Raw genomic sequence first — 21,813 nt, forward strand, 5'->3', positions numbered from 1 at the left:
TCTTTTGGTCTTTACTTGCTAGTTATCTAAATAAGGTAGGAGTGTCATTTCTTTGGGTGGGCTATAGTCTGAGTCTGCATGCTGGTTCAGAAGACTGTTCTTATTTCTATAAACATCTTTCAGATATACAGTAGATAGTAATAATTTCCCAGGTGACGCCATTGTGGCCAAAACATGCAATAGTCATCAATGGAGTAGTTCAAATTATTTCACCAGAACAAGCTAATTCTCTGAGCTAGACTACAGTATGTAGTATGTGTACATGTTTGTTTGTGTGTGTATATTTGATTGTGCTTTTGCATGTGTATATGTATTATACAGTACATAAAGTATATATATATGATATATATATGTGTGTGTATGTGTATTTGGGTGTATGTTTGCATGTATTCCATTGTCAGGGGCTGAAGGTTCTTGTGGACTCGTAGTCTGACATACACTTGGGTTTGATGCCTTTAGCGTTGTAGTAATCCACCACCTGGTTAGGGACTTCAGCCAAAACACTCTTAGCCAGTGCGGCTGGGGAGGCCTGGACACACAGAGACAGATAGAGAGAGGGAGGAGGAGAGAGGTCACAAATACACACACATCACCAGCCATGCGTGATTCTAGGATGCCAGAATTTACTGTTGAGCCTGATGCTGTCAAAGGTCCAGACCAGTAAGACTGATGTGATCAGACAAGCTTATTTGACAATCCCAAAACATCCCTGCTTTCACCTTTTTGTCCTCTAGTACCATAGGCAGGTTGGTTTCTATGTATGTGCTCAAGCAGAAAAATGCATCAGAGCCTGTCTATTCATGAAAGAAAACAATGCATGAAAGCACACTCTTTAAAGGTAAAAGATCACGTACATTAAATCATGGTTCAGTTTATACTGTATGACTTAACAATGGAAAGTAGTCCAGTTGAGTTTGTTCCAATTTGCTCTATGGATTTTGCTGTTATTTGAAAAATTCCAACACCAATTAAGGGTTGGTTGACAAAGGCATATTTTCCTAGCGGGAACTATTGCAGCCAAAAGAAATGTCATTTTCTGTTGGAAACCTCCAGACTGAATTACAAAAACCCACTTTTTTTTTACATTATTGATCGGAGCTATTAGTAGCCAGGATGCATATTGTACAACTGAGACCATTCTAGATTTGTCGTAATCATCTCAGTTGAGCATTTATTATTATTTATTATATTCTGATCTATTAAGTTCTCTAGATTTCAGCAAAAACTCAGATGGGTTTTGGGGTTATGGGAGGGGAGTTGGTGGTTCAGCACTGGGACAATTATTTTTGTACTCCTATGTGTCTGTATAAAACTTTTCTCCTGTTAGCTTTTTTGTCATACACATGCAAAAAATATATAAAATACAGCTGGTCACAAGAAAACCTTTAAAAATTGCTTTCAAAATTGCATTGTTTTCAAGTTAAAAAAGACAGAATTTTTTTCATTAGTTCATAAAAGGTTCAATGTTTTGTTCCATCAAAGGACTTGAGGAGTGATGATGAATGTACTGAATAAATTATGCTCCTTTTAAATGTACAGTAAATGTTTAAAATATTCAGAAATGCGGAAAAACTAAAATAAACTAAAATATTCAGTACTGAAAAAAGGAAAATGCATACATTAACACACACACACACACACACACACATAATTACGCACACACAGGCTCAGCCACTTGTCTGCATGGACACACATGCTCCCACACCGCACACACTTCCGAATCCTCAAAGTCAGAGTGTCTGTCGTACTCCGTCTCACATAATTCCCAGAGACAATGCATCATCAAAGTGCACCCACCCCAACCCCCCCTCCTCTCATTTCCACCCTCCCTCCTGCTCTCTCTCCTCTGCTCCTATCTACCTGTTATCCCCCACTCTGCCTGTCACACAGCAGCTCCGTCCTGCTAATCCCTTCTGAAAAGAAACGACAGAGCAGAAAATCACCTCTCCACCTCTGTCACACACTCCCTCGCTCCCTTTTGTCTTTAGCTCCGGTCTCCTGTTGACTCCCCTCCAACACCACCACCGGGCGCTGTCTCTCTCCCTCCACCTTCCTCTTCGGTTTCTTCCAGATGTATTCTTCACTTCTCTCTCACTGTCTCTCTATCTCTATCTACTTTTGGATAAACCATATCTTCTTTCGTCTCCCTCCTACATTTGCTGAGCCCCCCCCCCCCCTCTTTCCCTTTGGCTGGGATGTAATTGGTTGATTTCTCAACCTGTCACAGACCAAACTCACCATAACAGACCCAGCCAAACAGACCCTGTCAAAGCCGGGCAAAATGAATGCCACCAGTGCCATACACACACACACACACACACACACACACACACACAAGCACACACACACACACACACACACACACACACACACAGTGAGCAGATAGCTGATGTGTTTTGACGAGCACACCAAGCATATTACGCCCACACGCTCACACTCGTAACTCCCTGAATACAGCACTTCTTACCACCCACCCATCACACACACACACACACACACACACACACACACACAGATAGATAGAGCCACTGTTGAAGTAGAACTTTTTAAATGCAGTTGCACTTGGAGCAGACCAAACGACGGGGTTGTCAGTGTTCTTATCTTATAACTCGGCCTGAACCTCTTCAGGTTTTGAGTAACGGCAAAAAATAAGTATAAAACAGCGAGTACTGAAATCTGTCAGCGTTTGAAAATTGGAATCAGATGCTTGGTCTGATTTCTTAGTCTTGTTTATTTTGGACACATATTTCCACATATTTCCTCTAAATCATGGGTCAGCAATTAATTTCAATTTCTTTCACCGTGTTCACTGGGGAGCCAATGTTTTACAGGCATGGTGGAAACACAATATGTTTTGTTTTCTTTATTTCTTATACAGTAGTTAATTTAAGACTAAAATTGATGCATTGATTTGTTTTAGGATTGTGTCCAACGGCAGATGTCATTTTTCCCATTAGTAAGTAGGGACTAACAGAGTCACAGCAGCTTAAATTGATACTCATTTGGCAAAAAAATGACTCATATATGTGATATGTATGTTCTGTGTTGCAATAGAGACTAAAGAAAACAGTGAGCTGCTTGATTTATGGTTGAATAAAAATGCTGCTGTTGTCTTAAAAATAAGCACTTCAGCATGCCATTTCTGTTCAAGTGCCACCTAATTGTGTTTGTGAGACACAAAGCTGTTATGGTCAAATAGGGCCTATAGGCTACAGCCATGGGATTAAAAAAAAGCAGAGTAGAGAAGGTCATAAAGTCAGCAAACTGACTCAGTAATAGCAACATCTATCAAAAGTTTACTAACATTGGCTAACATTAGCTACCATAAGCTACTGGTCATACCAGACCAAGTAGGGCAGATCTGGTTGGTTTATAAGATGTAATTTTAGCGATTCTTCTGCTTGTCTTCATGTGGGGGCATTGATTATTATTGGAGGTTATGACACCATATTTATTGGTATTTACATGACCCTTGTGTTTACGTTGTTATCTGCAGTAGATTTGCAAAAACCCATGTGTAAGTTTTGATGTGAATTATAAAAGTGAAAACTTAAGCTTTTGATATGGGGCCAAATATTTTTGCAAGCAGGTTTGTAGAAAAGTGAAGATAGCATCGATTGTACAGTACAGAACCTCAGATGTTGTTCTGGGAACAGTGTTGAAAGCTCTACAGCGATACTTAGTCTGATTTTTTGCGGCCCTGATGTGAAATTTCTTAATGTTTCATGACAAGATACTCTTTTATGACCTCACATTTCGTATGCCCTTTAATGTGGTAACTCAGCTTGAGAAAGCTCTACGGTTTTGGTATCCACACTGGCTGTGAAGAAGTAGCAACACAAGGTACAAAAATAGCTGAAAAACTGCATCTCGTGCAAAAATCCATTCTGCTGCTTTCTTATATAGTGCCTCATTTGTGTATGTCTTGATGTTGCCTGACCTCCCTGGAGAATTAGTCACATTTTCTGCCTGGAATGTACTTCTCAAAGCTCTATGACTTTTTCATATATTCAAGACTTCTATCCCTCGCCCTTTTCCCCTCCTCCCAACTGCAACCCACGTGTTTGAAGTCCTTGAAGGGGACGAACTGGACGATGTCGCGGAGGACGGGCTCGCCCTTTGGTGAACGCAGGATCCCGTCGTCCCCGTCCAATATCTGCATGTCTGTGAAGTCTGCGTTGCCCACGCCGACAATAATGACGGACATGGGCAGGTGGGAGGCGTGCACGATGGCCTCCCGCGTGTCCGCCATGTCAGTGATGACGCCGTCTGTCAGGATCAGCAGGATGAAGTATTCCTGGTGGGAGGGGAGACATTTGTGGGTGGATGGGAGAAGGATGTGGGGAGGGAGGAATAGATGTTCGATGAATTTTATGTTTTAAAAGTGGCTTCTTGTCAGGGGCTCATTTGAATAAAACTCATTCTAATCCACTAGAGAACCAGAGAGAAGCGAGGGGGGGGGGGGGCATTAAGGCAGAGAGGAATTTGTGCTCTAAAATTTATGACTAGAATTAAATTAAAATCAATCACTTCTCCACTCTTTTCTCTTTTAGCTCTTCTGTTTCCCATCTTTTACCTCCTCTGATGTCCCACTTTTTTGTCTTTTCATTGCTGTTTGTCTTCCCCTTATCTCCCCGTGTGCCAGTGCAAACACCAATAGTCACAACAACAGGAACAAAATGGTCCAGACTTTCTCATTCTCTCTCTCACCATGGCCTCTTTGGTGTGCATCTCCTCGGAGGCAGACGAAGCCACTTTCTGGATGATTGGGGCGATGTTGGTGGGCCCGTACAGCTGGATCTTGGGGAGGCAATTCTGGTAAGCCTCCACCACACCTTGGATCCCTGCAACACACACACAAATACAGGTTATTTTGCTGCTTGTTTATTTGTCTGCACTGACCTCGCCTAGTCAAAGTTCTTGTACTTGTAAAAGTATCTACTAAAATAAATGTGATTTCACTCCAAGGTGACTGTGCATTTTTCAAAAAGCATTCCCATATAGTCCATACAAACACAAGCTGACACACACACACACACACACACACACACACACACACACACACACCTTCACGGCAGGAATGCAGCTATGTGGGGAGAAGAGCGCAAAAGCCCATTTCACACATACAGATTAGTGTTGTTTTTCTCTGTATCTTAGAGCCTGAAATACTTCCTGCAGCATAGTGACAAATCTCCCAGCTGCATGTCTTTAAGTGTGTGTGCATGCCTGTGTGTATTTGTGTGTGTGTGAGAGAGGAAGAAACAGAGGGTGGGGACAGATATAGAGGGAGAAATATGGGACTGACAGCGAGGGAGAGATGAGAGGCGTGCAGCAGTGATACTACAGGACTGTTTTGGTCCTGTGATGTATGAATGTGAAAGTCTCCGTGAGTTAACAAGTCAAGTGTGTGTGTGTGTGTCTTTGTTTGATAGCTCACCAGCACATTCAGGATTGTCCTCATCAAAATTCACGGCAAAATCATGGGAAACCTACATGTGGGGCCGAGAACACAAAGCCTTTTACCGTCACATTAAACCATACCTTCGTACCGCACAACATGTTCAATCTAATTTACAGGTTGACAGATGCATTCTCTTTTCATGTTGATCAAAAGCAAGCTGTGCCTCCTGAAAGAGATCTACACAAGTAGCCAGAACTCCCCCTGCTACTGCAAACACACACACACACACACACACAGATACACATCGAACGTCCTACCTTGAAGTCAGGTGGTATCAGTGCTCCAAAACCAAACGCAGGGAACATTTTATCACTGGAGAAAGAGAGAGACATGCAATTCATTGAAAAAGATGGAGACAGGGACAGAGGGAAGGGCAAATAAGGGACAAAAGCTTTATATGATAAACATCATACATGTCAACATTAGCTAAATGATGATTGATGCAGTGGCGCCCACCTGTCATAGTCTTGGCAGATCTCCCCTACAGCCACCAGCGCTTTGAGGTACTCGTTGGGCTGGTAGGGGTGGATATAGTGGAGGGAGCAACTGTTTCTGGGATCCCCATTGGACGCTGTGAAGTCTATGGCCACCTGGCACAGAAACAGACACACACACATACGCTCACACAGCATGAGTGGGAGCACGGACAGATAATGACATAATGCTATTAACCCTGAGGAGATTATATGTGATAAAACTTACTGTGAACTGAATTTGGCAGCCTCCCATGATGTAATCCAGGAAGGAATACATTTTGATGATCTGTCAGGGGAAATGTTGAAATTTAGGCCATGACATGGATTCAAGATCAGATATGATAAAAGCTGAATGAGGTGGATGTAGCTGTGGTGAGGTTAGTTAACACAATATTAACAATCAATTGTTTTTGTCACGTCAACATTTACTGGTTCCAGCTTTTCAAATATGCGCATTTGCTGCTTGTTTTATTTCACTGTATTTAAAACATTTGGTTTTGGATTGTAGGTTGGACAAAACAGGCAAATTGAATACGTCATCTTGGGCTCTGGGAAATGTGAGATGGGTATCACTGTTATCTGTCATTTAAACAGTAAACAAAGAAGTGAGAGATTAAAGGCACCCTGTGGAGTCTTTTGACCACTGGTAGCGCTATGGAGCAATGATTTTTTAATGAGTGGGCTGCGCCTAAGGATGCACACGCATGCAAACTTGCGGGTGATGCGACACACATGCCTTCCACTGGTTTCACACTATCCCATTAACTAACAGGCAGTGGTGGAAAATGCACTAAGAAGCGTAGAAATGTGCCAATAAAGGCAGGGAAGAGACTGCTAGCAGGCAAACATGGATGTCATCAAGGCATTTTTAAACACATTTTAAAAAGATAGACTTTGATAGACTTCAATTAAACACTGAATATAAACATACCTTTGGTTTGTATATAAGAAAGCTCCACAGGGCAACTTTAATCACTAATGAATAAATCATTATTTGCAACCCTACTTAACCTGTGAGACTCAAACATTACAGGCTTGCAGGAAATAGAAGGATATGAGACTTATATTAAGTTACTTCACCTTACAGTGGTTGAGAATGACAACACCAGAGTTTCTGTAATTCTTCTTCTTGACCTGGTATTTAGGGTTGATGCACTCCCATTGAATCTAAGCAAACACACACACATTACGAGGAGGGTAATCAAACGTACAGAACAACCACAAATTTATTGATTTGGACGTTTTGTTGGTCCTCCTATGTTAGTGCATGTTTACAGAAGCATATGTGTGGTGATGTTTCCAGTAAAATATGTCTTTACAGCTTTTTGTAATGTATAATATTGGAATCTTTCTACGCATATACATTTTGGGGCAGTATTTAAGATATAAAAGTACATTTGTGGTGAGTTAGTGTGCAGTTGTTCTCCATTTGTGTGTGCTTACCTGTTTGCCCTCCTGCTCTGCTCTCACCTCCTTAAAGGTGGTCTGAAACTCTCCAATGAAGTCGTGTTTTCCATTAGAGTCCCAGTCCCAGACTGTGCACTGAAACAGACACAAAGAGACACACATTCATTCAGTCAGAGCGCAGCTGCAACACCTAAACACACGCACACACACACGCACACACTTGCACTCATGGCATGCAGGGAAATGCCATGCTGAATGATTGATAAGGTGGTGTTGGTGGGGGGGCAATGGAGCGGTGAAATATTAATCTGAGGATGCTGAGAGGGACGTGGCTTAAGAGACAGTTTTATTTGTGTGTGTGTGTGTGTGTGTGTGTGTGTTTAGGCATAATAGCTTGTTTCTCTCAAAGGAGCTACTAGACAAGAAAAATGTCCCCAATCACCAGTGAAAAGTGCGGGTCAGTGGGCCAAGGCTGAGCACATCATAAAGAAACAATCCTGTCATTTACAAAGATGACAAAAGGCACCAATATCGGCACTGTCCCGCCAAGTTTGTACAATCAATAACATTCAATAAAGTTGGTCAATAGAGACACACGTTGACACCTAGAGAGACCTTTTGCAAAAGTTTAATGGCTGTGAATGAGTCATTTTTCTGTCAAGCTTTGTGACCTTCATGCCTGAGGTCACCCCAACATCTAGCGATCAGAACCAACCCAACAACGCTTGATTAAAAACAACGACCGGCAGTAATCCCCTTATTTCCTGTCTCCCACTTAAGCTGCCAAGTGCCTGCACCTGAAGTGTGCGTGCCTTTTTTGTCTCTGTATGTGTGATCATTTGTGGATTGTATGTGTGTCTGCGTTTTTTGACAGTAATGTTTGTGTGTGAGGGAGCAAGCGCTCGCTTTTGCAGCCTTGCCTCCACTTCAAGTTGCTGAGAGCTGTGCGAGAGAGTAATGAAAAAATGAAGAACCGCTGTTCCATTTGCTGAATACGAACTGTTGGATGGAGAGGGAGAGCGAGAAAGACCAACAGAAGGGACGGAAAGAAAAGTACAGAGGTGGAGAAACAGATAAGGAATATACAAAGCGAGAGATAGACGGACTCTGCAGAGGAGGGTTATGCATTTATGCATTGGTCAGTTAAGAGCCCAGTGAAAAGGAAGCACTGGTGTGAATAGAAATCTCTGCCCTGCCATTTCTCACTATAGCTCTGATGCTTCAAACAGGTAGCCCTGGAAACCATAGCCGATGGCGTGCATGCGTGTGTGTGTCTGTGTGTGTGTCTGTGTGTGTGTGTGTGTGTGTGTGTGTGTGTGACAGAGAGAGTCTGTGAGCCCTTTCTCCTGCTGTCAGGAGCCATGCAGAGTTAAGACGCTTCTGAATATTTAATGAACAAGCTCATGTTTATTCATGAGACAGAATAACTGTTCGGAGCTGATGTGCGGTCACCACTTTTGCACACATGCACACGCACACACACGCATCTATTCTGGCAAGTAAAGGTGAGAGTTTAGGACGACCACTAAGCTCTTTCACACCCGTCTGGCTCTTTAAATAACACAGTGACTTCAGGAAAGGCAGCACATGACCTGAACTCAACTCATGACTCCGAGAAGAAAATGGAAGGAGATGATTGAGACCTCTTTGTGACTTGCTCACGTGGTTTGGTTCAGTTATATACTTGTGGGTATGTTGCACTTTGGCAACATTTGTGTTTTACAAATCTCATCATTTGTATGCTGCATAAAAAAAACACCTTGCAAAGAAACACCTGCAGGCCTTCAGGTGTTGTTTGGCCTCTTGCTCTAAATGTGCTTTGTGTATCCCTGGAGGAAATTAAATAATGAAGGGAGCTGAGGTCAAGGTTTTTGCATGCTCAGATTGTTGCAGATTATCATTTAAAGCCACTGGTTTGATTGGTTTGATATAGTAAACATGCATATATGATATCAAAGTTGAAAAATGATGTTGCCATGACCTGCAAAAAAGTAGTTACAGTTGCAGACTCACCTTTAGCTCCCTGTCTTGGTCACCACTGCAGAGTGTGTTCAGGGACACTTTGAAGGATTTCCAAACTGGGCTCAGGTTGTTCATGACCGTCTGCCACGGAAAGTGCACAAAGTGTCAATGTTTTTGTTAATCACAGGGATGAGGCAATATTTAATACATCTATATGTGTGTTTGGGTGTGCATGTAATTACCTCGGTTCTGTGTACGAGCGACTCAGTCCCATCATCATTTATTCTGAAAATCTCCAGGAAAGGGTCTGACTTGCTGAAGAAATCCTTCAGAGGGAAAATATGTGTGTAAGGCATTGCCCCAGAACTGCCTTTGATCACCATAAATCATTCATACACTAACAGAATCATTATTTCTCTACATTTTTCTCCCTTTCTTCTTTGTTTCTTCCACCCATCCTTTTCCTGCCCTCTCAAATTTATCCGCCCCTCCCCTGCTTTCTTCCATCTTTCCCCTAAGGCACAACTTGTTTGGATTAGTCATCCATGGCCGTGCGTGTGTGTGCGTGTGGAGGCTGAAAATTAATATAGTTATCTGTGTGTGTGTGGTCGGGTGGGCGCGATGGGGGTGAGTTATTGGACAAGAGGGGGTGGGCCCACCTATCTCAGCAGGCCTCCTCTAGAGCCAGATTGTACTTCTGTGTATTGTGTGTGAGTTGCTTCACCACTAAATCCCACAGCCCTCCACCCACATATTTCTTCACACACACACCTGCCTGACAGCGCACACACACAAACTCCTATCTCTGAACATTAATTCCTATCATATCTAAAGGAAAAGCACACATTTTCAATGTTTTTGAAAGCGCTCACACGATCGCACAAACCTTGTCGTCCAGCTTACGAGCACTGAAGGAGAGTTCAACGTAATCGTCATTACCAGACAACTCCTCCGCTGTCACCTTTACAGGGAGTAGAGAAAAGGGGAAGAAGAGGAGGAGGTGGAGGCAGAGAGGTAGAAGAAGGAGGTGAGAGAAAATGAGATGGAAATGAGGAACAGAACAGATTGAACGGGCAACATCATCAAATTAATTATCTTCAGAGTGTCTGAGTGCAAGAGGTGGTGCGTGTGTGATTTGTGCATGTGTGTGGGCTGACTTTGGAAACAGTGTCATACCGTTATGGAAGACTTTCCAGCAGTGTTCCCCTGTTTGAGTAGAGCTTTGATCAGTTTCCTCTGAGAGACGATCTGAAACAAACAGAAACACAGACACCAAATCAGCTTACATATTCCAGTGTTTCCCCTCAGAGGGACAGCTTGCCCTGTCTAGTGTCACCCGGTGTCACCAATGTTAGCATACAACTGCCTACTTACACATGCAGCGGACATAAAGCAGCATCGTGGAGTCACCTTTCTCCCTACCTGTCAGATGTAATTTTCTGTGGTGCTATATCCCTGGTGTTGATCTGCCAGCTCCTCAACTCTTTTTCACCTATTACTGCCATACAAGCTGTAAGTCACTGCTTAGGGTTACATTGGGTACATTGGGCGTAAACCACACGGACAGAGGAACCAAAACAATGAGCTAAAGGTACCTGGAAGCTGCAAAAAGCTCCAAAGCGAGTTGCACTGTTCTCAGTGGGATCTGCAGTAGTAGCAATGATTTCAAATTACAGGGAGACATTTGATTCAATGGAAATCAAAGTGCACAGATCCAGTTTGATTTTAAAATGAAATATCATTATAAGGAAAACTGAGGAAACATTCCTTGCCTCCAACTTTTTCTAAACCTGCAATCTTTTATTTTTTTGGCCACTTGGGGGCAGCAGAAGCAAACTTGTAAACACAATGCTGACATATTACTTTTAAGTTAATAATTACACATCCAGCAAATTCATTTGGAGTTGTGTTTCTGGCCACCTAATGAAGGTAAGTCAAATATTCACTCTCTTTTCACTCTGTTTTTGGCCTGAGAAAAATATCTGGCTCTGTAGCGGCTAAATACTTAAATATGTTCACCGGCTACTCAAAACAAAAAGTTGAAAGACACAATATAGCTGTGTAGAGCTGAGGGGAACTGCCACCATACATGCGAAACACTCATACAATTTCAATGTAATGTTTCTGTTATTCGTCTCTATTTTCACAATGTGGATTTCTATTAACAGATCCAGTGCCGGCCCTAGCCATTTTGGTGCCCCCCCCCCCCCCCCCCCCCCCCGCGCGCGCATACACGGCAAACATTATAACATTAATAACAACAGCCGTATGACAGACCTTAAAGGTTTAATTGTTGATCAAACACACAACTAGCACACACTATAAAATATAAATAAGAATAAAATAATAATTAAATTAAATAACATCAATAAAACAGGGTCATTTTTAATGTTAGAAAAGACGACATACCTCTATACTGCGACCTCATTTCTGCCTCCTCTTTTCTTCTTTTTCTGAAAGCTGACCCTGAGGGCTTTGACGGCCTTTTCATGACGGTAATTGTCTCAAAAAATTGACTTCGTCAAACTGCTGCCTGAGATGCGCACTGATAAGTCGCCCCCTCCCCCTCTGCCCTCTCCCACCTTGTACGATGCAGGTCAGTTTCAGGCCAGGTCAAACCAATAATGACAAACAACGGGGAGGGGGGCGGGTGTTGTTGGGTTTTTTTTCAGTATTTGTTCATTTTTTATTTTCAAGGCAGAGCACGAGGAAAGGGCGCCTGTCGGGGGCTCTAAATTATAACTATTATTTATTTTATTTTATTTGTTGTTTTCATTTTTTTTTTTCTGAAGGCTTGGAGCGGCGCCCCCTCCGGCAGGTGGCGCCCTAGGCGACCGCCTAGTTCGCCTATGCCCAGAGCCGGCCCTGAACAGATCAGTTACTATCGCTTACTGAAAGCTCTCATTCATGCCTCTGGTGCTTTCATATTGCACTGGTATACTGCTGTAGACCCAGACAAAATGTTGGCAGCGTGTTATCCCATTTCAGCAAACCTCTCCGGCTCTCGCCTTCAAAATCCTCTTTTTCCATGTCAATTATCTCAGTTCTCCCAACTATTGTAAATCCACCAGCTTTATGTTGCTGATAGCGTCTCTGACAATGAGAAGTGGAAGCAAACACTGTAGTACTTTTTGGTCCTTTCTGCTTTTTCTTTATTTCCTCCTACTCAGTGTGACTTAGCTGGTAATTTCCTGAAATCAACGTACTCAACTTGTTAATGAGTACTGAAGCAATTACAATTGTCTTGTTAAACAATCTTGGATATTCATGAAGCCCATAAATATAGCAAATCTTTAAATATTGATTACAACTACATCATTAAGAGGGCTAACAACACCATTGAGTGAGAAACAAGGCCATAAGCATTAGCATATGCAAATATAATTGCTTTGAAAACATAGTTTAAAGCAACCTCAGGACTTTACATAACTATGGACTCAAGGACAACGGAAGCTCAGTGTAAATGCAGATAGTGACAACAGCCGACCTCAAGTCAAAACATCACATTAGGATTCCATCCACGACTGAAGTTGGCCTCTCTAATCTTAAAGTTGCTCTCGCCCCCTAATTAAAGTATACATTACCTGATATATACGTGTAATATCCCAACCATCAATACACTTTACGAAGGATTATACACTGCAGTCTGTAATTGTTACACTCTAAGCGTGCAGGCTGCGTTTAAGGATGCATAGGTCTGACACAGACTGGCATGCTCTACACTGGTAAACATAACTCCTACTGTATGTGATATACTGGTTAGTGCCGGTTGCAAGTGCACTCACTGATGCACATAAAATGCACTCCTGTACAAGCATGCTCTCATCATACGGCCCTCTGGTTCTCGTGGTCAACTCACTCTAACATGTGTTCAGAAGTGCACCATATATGAACTCCAAACTTCACTCACACGCACCACTTAGCTTGTGCAGTGACCTACCTAACATGCTGTTTCATATTCAGTATACGTCTGACTTCTCAGAGATGTCTGTTTTATTGAAGAGTTGAGGCAGACAGTAACAGCAAAGAGTGCAACATGCAACAGTATTTATTAGCCACACATAAAATGATGTGATTACAGTAAGAAAACTGCTAAAGCTTCAGGAAGAACAATGTTTTTTTCTGTAATCTGTCAAAAGACACACCGACCTGTCCCAAGGTGCACTCCATGGCTCCCAGGAAGTCAGCATCACGGAGGCCATTGTTGCCAGAGCTGATGTCATGAAGTTCAAAGCGGAGCCTCTGGACCTCCTCAAAGTAGTAATCCACCAGGAAGATCTTGGAGAAGACTGGGCTGCTACTGCTACGAATCACCTCTGTACGGTCCACCTGCGAACACACACGGGCATACACATGCACAGAGGTAGGAGTGCATGAACACACACACACACACACACACACACACACACACACACACACACCTCCAAGTTAACCCGGGTACGTCTGATGAATTTTTGGGAATCTAAAATCTTTCAATTTTCTCAAAGATCCCAGGGCTGAGTTTTGCCACAATAAATAGGAAAGCATCTGGTGGGTGGAATTACAAATAATAAAATAATAAAACTATTTTGTCAAATTGATTTACAAATTCCATTATTTATTTCTGTATCTGTATCATGTCCAATTAAATATAAATTAATTGTTCTATAACGTCATTTATTTCTTGACATATTAATGTATTAATTTGTAAACTCTCTTATTAATCATTGTTTTATTGCCCAATTAAATATGAATTAATTAACTACTTTATAACCATTTGTTTCATACTTCTTGGTCAAAACATCTAATAACAAACAACTAAACCTTATATTATTCTTGTGTTAAACAAACTTTAGAAATTAACATTTTTATATAAGTTTGTATATTTTTAATGGTTATGTGAAAGTAAAGTTTCATAAAACTGTTGTTGTTATTGTTAGCAGTTTCACTTTAAATTGAGGTTTGGGTTTTTCAACGTCTTTTCAAAGTGGACTGAAGTATGAAGATTTCATTCAACATCCAACACACTGCCACTGAGCATTGATTGTGAACCTCAGAAGACTTTTCAGCATAGCAGCAATTACCACAAATAGCCATTACCACATTGTTTACACATATCAACTTGAGAACTGGGAATATGGATTTTTTTTTATGGCTAAAATCACACAACAACTCGGAGAAGCGAGTAGAGTTGCAGCATTGATCTCACATTTTCTTCCCTCTAACAGCCTGACACAGAAAGGAATAGAAAGCCAAACAAAAAGAGTCACAAAAAAGTCTGTCTCAGAACTGCCAGCAAAACCTATCCAACACCAGCAGCAGCGACTGGGTCACTTTCATTGCTGATAACCCTTTGGCACACACACACACACACACACACAAACATGCAGACACAAAAGTGAATGGCACACCAGCAGACTCAAAACACACAGACACACACAAACACAAACAGATTTGGCCTTTTTCTGACACTTACCTCAATAGGCTGGCATCTCATTAAAGCAAAAAGAATCATGAACACATAAACACACACGCACACACACACACACACACACACACACTCAGTGGCTTGAACACTCTCTCTCAACAATTATCCAATTAAGAGACTCTGAATCTGATGGGCAGTGATAACATTTGTCCATTCCCACACTCCCACAAAGGGGCTTAATGTAACACATACTACAAATTCTTTCTCTCTCCTTCCTTTCTTTCACACACACACACACACACACACACACACACACACACACACACACACACACACACACACACACCAGTATGCTGCACAAAGTAGCTTTTTGTGGAGTCTCCAAAGACAGAGTAATGCTGCGCTACTTTCTGAGCACTTGATCTTGAGCCCCTGTGGAAATAGAGTGTGTGTGTGTGTGTGTGTGTGTGTGTGTGTGTGTGTGTGTGTGTGTGTGTGTGTGTGTGTGTGTGCGCGTGTGTGCGTGTGTGTTTGTGTGTGCGTGTGTGTAGTGTTGAGCTCATGTTTGTGTAAATGATGTGGATGTGGAGTGGGTCACTGTAGCGCTGTATGTGTAACGCGTGGGTGTGCGTATCTACATATTTAAAAGGAAGACAGTGCACTCAGCATATGTCTTCTGTCTTTCCCAGAAACAAGGGAGAGAGAGGAGAAACATAGAGGAAGACCCACTTCTTCTTCACATTCCTCAAGATTCATCTTCTCCCTCATGCTGTGTTCTTGCAAAGTTCAGCTAATATATGTGCTACTGCCACCAGTGGGACTTCAATGGGAATAAGAGGTTTCTTAAAGCAGGAGATTTGATTTGAAGTCCCTGAAAGAGCAGGTTGGGCCTTGGAGGTGAAAGGAGAGGAAGTGGAACACTTAGTAGCAGAAAGCGACATCAGTTTTCCATTTCTCTTCCATTTTCAAGTGCTAAACTTTTAATGTACTAATCTATTCTTGGAAGATGCTGTCTCCATCTATTTGAGACATTTCATTAAAATAAAATGGCCAATCATTCCAGGAAAACGAAGTTTGGTGCTCTCATTATTTTATAACAATAACTTGTTTTGGAGAGAATGACAAAAGCATTTGGATAGATAAATACAATCTATCCACAAAAGTTATTATTTCTTTTGCCTTTCCGTGACAATTAGCATCCATAATTTATAAGAACCAAACACAACCCGCAATTTAGTTGTGAGAAGGTTAGCGATACAATCACAGCTCCACACGATAGGTCCTTGATTACACACAAGCATTTAGCCAAACATGAATTCAGTGATGTGTGTGAATAATTACAAGTGTCTACAGAGAAATTTATAAAGAAGCCTCTGCAACAGAAGCCTGAAGAACAGATGAAGACACTTAATGTTCCCAGTCCGACTGGAACATTAGGTCAAGGACAAATAGTGTAGATTATGAAAAAAAATTTGAATAGCTACAATAAAGTCACCTCGACAACATTTCTTTTCACTGAAACTGAAAGTTGGATCAACTTTGCAGTAGAACACCTTACATAGCTCAAAGAAAAATTGTTTGTGAAAGGGTTCACAGTTGTAATAACGTTATATCACTGGGGGATTGTTGGAAAATGTTTATCAATGCCAATAAGTTCTATGTGCTGTTCTATGGACTCTATGGACTGCCACTGCAAAGAAAATAAAGATGTTTAAATGGGAGCTCTGATGTGACCATTATACTTTCATTTTCATTTTATGAAACAGTCTCTCCAAACTGGAGACACACTCGCCCCACCCCCTTCATCCCACCCCCTTACCGTACCTCAAACCACTGCCCGTGCGACTGCATCTTCAGCACCACGCAAGGGTCGGGTTTGGAGAGAGCGTCGCGGTCCGAGATCCCCCTGCAGGCTACTCTCAGCTCCACTTTGGTCAGGCATGGAGAGCTGATGAAGCCCAGCGTGGCCTCTGCAGACTCGTAGATGTTACTCATGCTGGACACACAACCACACACTGAAAGGAGAAGGAGAGAGGACAGAAGAAAGGCTTACTTTGTAGACAGACAGACAGACAGATAGATAGATAGATAGATAGATAGATAGATAGATAAAAAATCCAATGCACTGCAGTAGATTTGAACTTGCTTTGATGTGAGCCGACGCAGTGGCCCTGACTAAGCAGACAGCACTCAAGCTGTTCAAGGTCAGGACTCTGAAGCCACCGAATATCAGACAAGGTCCCCAAATACACACAAATGCTCTCATACTGTACAGTATAAACGCAAACACGGACAGTGTGTGCATTTGCACATGTCAATGCGAACATGCATCCGGATGTATGTATACATCCTGTATACCGATCAGCACAAACAAACACAAGTGCACACACACACACGCACACACAAATACAATGTGCTTTGCTGAGTAACCAGAACAAATCGCCGGGTTTCTCCTCAGGTTTCCAAAGAGTGTATAGTGTTCACGGTCCCTAAATAGAATACTGTCAAGCATCTAATCGCTGTGACACAGACGTTTCCCCCCATGATGATGTGAAATGTGTGAAAACTGTTAATCGCGAAATGAGCTTAAATAACATTTTACAGTAAAGCTGCAAGAAAATGACCCATCATCGCAGTACACGCTGAAATATCCGCAGCTTTTTGTTAGCTCAAGGTAAGAGTAAAGCCTTGCTAATTCTTCTAAATGACACATTTATTTTAATCCAGGAAATGTGTAGGCAGAGCTTTTTTATATAGCAATGATGGTCAACATCACATACGCACGGCAATAACTTTTGATGTGTTACAAGGGACTCTCTTGATCTTAAAGGTCTTATACATCCATCAACCATCCACACGGGTGTTTGCGATTATTCTGCTTAATTAGACCTGGGGCTGTGTGGGCCGACTCAGCTTGATTGACACCTTCCTCACTCTCCTTTTAGTTTTGTTGCACCTATTTGAGTGAAACAACCTACATCTGTGTAGTTATTAATGGTGCATGGACTCTTACTTAATGTCATTCCCAGTATAACTCCACCAACCCGACCAGAGATCTAATCATCCAGAAGTCCTGACAACACCTTGCAGAGAGTTAGATGAGAAGATTGATACTATTCTCATGTCTGTATGTTAAATATGAAGCTACGGCCAGGAGACGATAAGCTTAGTTTAGCATAAAGACTGGAAACAGAGGTAGAAAAAACCCTGCCTACCAGCACCTTTAAAGCTCATTCATTTACGCATTATATCTCAGTCATCTATTTCGTACAAAAACCGTTGAGTGAGCTTTAGGTGGATTTGGTTACCTTTAGACAAAGCCAGGCTAGCTGTTCCCCCATTTCCAGTCTTTATGGTAAGCTAAGCTAACCATCTACAGGCTGTATCTTCATATTTAAAGGCAACATATGACAGTGGAATCGATCTTCTCATCGGAAAAAAAAACTGTTACAGCTGTGCACTTAAAAAGGCATCGTAGCATCATCCATAATACTTCAATAACCTCCCAGCATGTGCTCTTTACCCAAAGCCTACAATCCAGTTGACACTTACTTAAACCAAGCTGTAAATGTATTACTATTACATTAGAAACACTGCATTGCATGTATAATTAATCTCAAAATGCACGGATCCATTTTCCCTGCCCATAATGCACATGGAGAACTGGGCTGAAACCTTGGGTAGCCTCAAGTCCAGTTAGGCCAAACTAAAGGATAACCGCTGGTCTGATGTGCTAGATGGTACCATCTGAATATTAATGCAGCGGTCTAGTAGTATCATCCTTAGGGAGCGGAGCTCTTGAAACTGGGTCTGACTCTGACCTGAATGTCTCTCTCTCTCTCTGTCTTCCATAATTCATACTCCGTGTGTGTTGGATGGTGGTGATTATTTTTAGCTGAGCACACTGAATGGGCTGTATACAGAGTACAGGGAAACGGACATGGACCGAGCGCGGGGCAGGGGTGTGACATACAGCGGACCTGTGTGTATGTGGCATGTAGTCAGTTGTGTTTCCGTATGTGTGGTGGTACATTTCTGCGTGTGTGTGTGTGTGCAGGAAGCAGCAGATGCCTGTCTGTTCCGGTTGACAGCAGATGACACTGATAGTGACGGAGGTTTCTACAGCTACTGTATAGGCTACTGCCTTCACAGTACAGCAACGGATCAGCTGTCACATGTGTTGCACATTGCCAGAGGTGACAATGAATTTTCATATCACACTTCATCACAGGATATTGCGATAGCTTCTTGGGGGGAAAAAGTCCCAAACAGTGGGTTTTATTGAGGCTGACAACTGCTTTATATTGATATTTATGTACTGTAATATCAACAAAATGCACTGGTTTTAGGGTCTGTACTTTGACTAAATTTGACAGCATTTTATTTAGAATCACAAGAGTACGTTTAAAACAAGAAATATGACTGCAGATAATAGCAATGTTGCACTGTATTACTGTTGATAAAAGCAACCACCACTAACAAAAAAGTGAAAATTGCAGAAGGAGAGATGGAGCGCTTTATAACAAAGTGGTTTGTGTACTCTGAAATTGGTGTGTAAATCAAAATAATGCCCAAACAAAACACCAGAATAGTAATGATTGATTGTCGGGGGCGGCGTAAGATCACTTAAAATCATTCCAAGGCTCCTCGCTGTCAGCTCTTATTCTCCACACTGTGGCACTCAATCATCGCAGAGCACAATTGCCTTGACCCTTGACTGTGTGTGTATGTGTGTAATCATGTATATGTGAGTGTGACCATTCACCTTCACATGTTCATGTGTGTAAAGTGGCTGTGACAGATATGACATTACTGATTTAGCCACAGGAAGGTCCATGACACTCAAGTACACTATAATAGCTCAGTCACATATTGATTATCAGACAAAGACAAGTGACATCGCTATCCAGGAATCGCACAAGCAGCATAGGCTAAAGAACTATGTGGCATGTTATGCAAACCTATGGAATATTAATCATGACAGGTGATAGCAATGTGCTCAGCTGAAAGAGTGGACACATAAAAGGCGGCTGGGTCTGAGAAAAGACAGAGAGGAGTATCAGAAGTGAAGCAGTCTGGTGTTGCGAACTCGCAGCGTTATTAGAGCTGACAGAGAGAGGGAACCGGAGAGAGTGAGGGAGACAGAGGTTGTGAGAAGGGGGATTAGAGAGATGGAGTGAGAGAAAAAACTGGAGAAAGGCAGGCAAGTGAGAGTGAATGAAGCAGAGGGGAGAGAGGGAACAGAGAGAGGGACAGAGAACGAAGCGGATCTTCCCCTCTCAGAGGGCTTATCTTGTCTTATAGCACTCCAGACGAATAAAATTAAAGCAGAGGCTTTCAAAGAGTAGCCTACAAGGTATTTTCCAGTATTTTCTCAAAGAAAGAATCTCTCAAGTCACTGTGCATTTGTATCGAATAGTATCTTCTTGCCTGATAGTAAAAATTATGGTTTTATGGTCTATTTTATTCTACAGAATAATGAATGCACCCACAAAGTCACACAAGCTGTTAAACAATAAATATGAAGCAGATTTCTTACAGCTGTATCAGGCTATAAACATATGTCATCATATATGCTTTTCACTTACAGCACAATACTGTAAAAATGCAACAATGCAGAATGTTTGAAATAGCCTATACTGTACAGCTCTTATGCAGCGGGTAAGACATGCACCATCCGGGCTGCTCCTGTCTCCTGCAGAGAGAAAACTCACCTCAACGACCTGGAGAAAAGATCCGAGCGGAGCCGAGGAACTTCACCGCCGTTTACTTGACAATCACGGATACCTCACCGTCTCCGGACCCATCTCCCTCTCCTCACTCTCTTTGTCTATATGTTTTCCTCAACACCCTACACTGCAGAGCTCGGCCGGTTTGGCGCTGACAGCCAAACAGAGCTGCTTTCTAATTCCCACAGGGCGAGCACGGTGAGGATGCGCTCCGTGCGCCTGGGTTTACTCTGGGTGAAAGATGGGGAGGAGGAGGAGGACGGTGCGCCACTTAACAGGAGTTTGTAATCCGCTGGCTCCATCGGGGGCCGCAGAGAGCGCACCGTACCCAGGGACCAGCGGCCGTAAAGCACAGTGCATGAGCGCCATCTCGTGGTTGTTACAGTGAACTGACACTTCTGAAATGTGATTTTCCGGTTCTCAGCTTTGATTGGCTGCGATGCGCTCCAGCGGTTTTATAATAGGCGATGACCGCACACCTGAGCCACTTGGTAGTTAATTTAAAGTTCACGCTGTGCCCACCAGATTCATTGCTTCAGATGAATTTAAAAAGTTTCGACACAGAGTATGAGGCGATTTTGCAGCTGAAGTAAGCAGGGAAAAATCGAAATATTCAGAAAATAGGTCCAATAGGTGCTCTTACTGGCTTATCAATCACATATAAAGTACTTGAAATTGCACCAACATGTATGAAAGGTGCTATATAAATAAATATCGATTGTTTTTTTTATCTGGGCTGAACGTTCACTGGCTTCTAATAACATTCAAAACCGAATGGGTGTATTTTACTTGGCTATACGATCTATATCTAGTCTAAATCTGCTCTAAAACCACTGGTGCTCTTTATCTCAACTTACGATCACAACTAATAGAGTCTATGCATAATAGGCCATTTGAAGGGCATCTAATTCATGGTATTACAGCTTTGTCTCTATCCTGTGGGCTTAGGCCCGATGCCATATTATTCAGAAATCAAGGCATTGATTTAAGAGGCAACAATTTTAAGAGGCTATTTTGTCTGAAACAGATTTGTGTGGCTCGATGAAAGCCAATTTATCCTGATCATTTATTCTGATAAATCGGCCACGACAAGCATACACTGTGGCAAAATATTGTATAATAGCCTATAAACGTCATAAAGCCTCGGCTTTGTATCACCAGGCTATTTGGTTCATTATTTATGCAGGCTATCAGTCCCAATTTACACAAACATTACATAAAATGCTAATAGGCGACATTAATTTCCCCTATAGCCTCTTTATCGCATATTTATTTTTGACATAAATAGTATACTCATTTGTAAGCTCTCTTCTTGTACATAACTTGGTGTGTATGCGGTCCAGATCTGTCACTTTGCGGATGAGATCATTT

General features: G+C 42.1%; 1 protein-coding gene across 1 annotated transcript; it reads right to left on the reverse strand.

Annotated features, from left to right (window-relative positions):
* Nucleotides 1-397: 397 nt before the first annotated feature.
* cpne4b (copine IVb) lies at nt 398-16,708 on the reverse strand. Its single transcript, XM_070922085.1, has 15 exons — nt 16,538-16,708; nt 13,456-13,635; nt 10,483-10,554; nt 10,193-10,267; nt 9,549-9,632; nt 9,358-9,447; nt 7,381-7,479; nt 7,018-7,104; nt 6,164-6,223; nt 5,918-6,051; nt 5,719-5,773; nt 5,438-5,489; nt 4,711-4,844; nt 4,061-4,297; nt 398-529 (listed from the first exon to the last, which is right to left on the reverse strand). Exons 1-15 carry the CDS (start codon nt 16,706-16,708, stop codon nt 398-400), a joined length of 1,662 nt encoding a protein of 553 aa, XP_070778186.1.
* Between the last annotated feature and the right edge of the window lie 5,105 nt (nt 16,709-21,813).

Source organism: Enoplosus armatus, chromosome 16 (genome assembly GCF_043641665.1).
Source record: "Enoplosus armatus isolate fEnoArm2 chromosome 16, fEnoArm2.hap1, whole genome shotgun sequence".
Lineage (NCBI taxonomy): Eukaryota > Metazoa > Chordata > Actinopteri > Centrarchiformes > Enoplosidae > Enoplosus > Enoplosus armatus.

Bases quoted from the DNA above. Each gene is read 5' to 3' on its own strand.
- cpne4b (XM_070922085.1), bottom strand. From the start codon at position 16,708: ATGAGTAACATCTACGAGTCTGCAGAGGCCACGCTGGGCTTCATCAGC. The intron at 7,480-9,357 runs GTGAGTCTGCAA...TGTCTGTTTCAG, and splicing joins ACCAAGACAGGGAGCTAAAG to TGCACAGTCTGGGACTGGGA. The intron at 4,298-4,710 runs GTGAGAGAGAGA...CCCTCCCACCAG, and splicing joins TGCACACCAAAGAGGCCATG to GAATACTTCATCCTGCTGAT.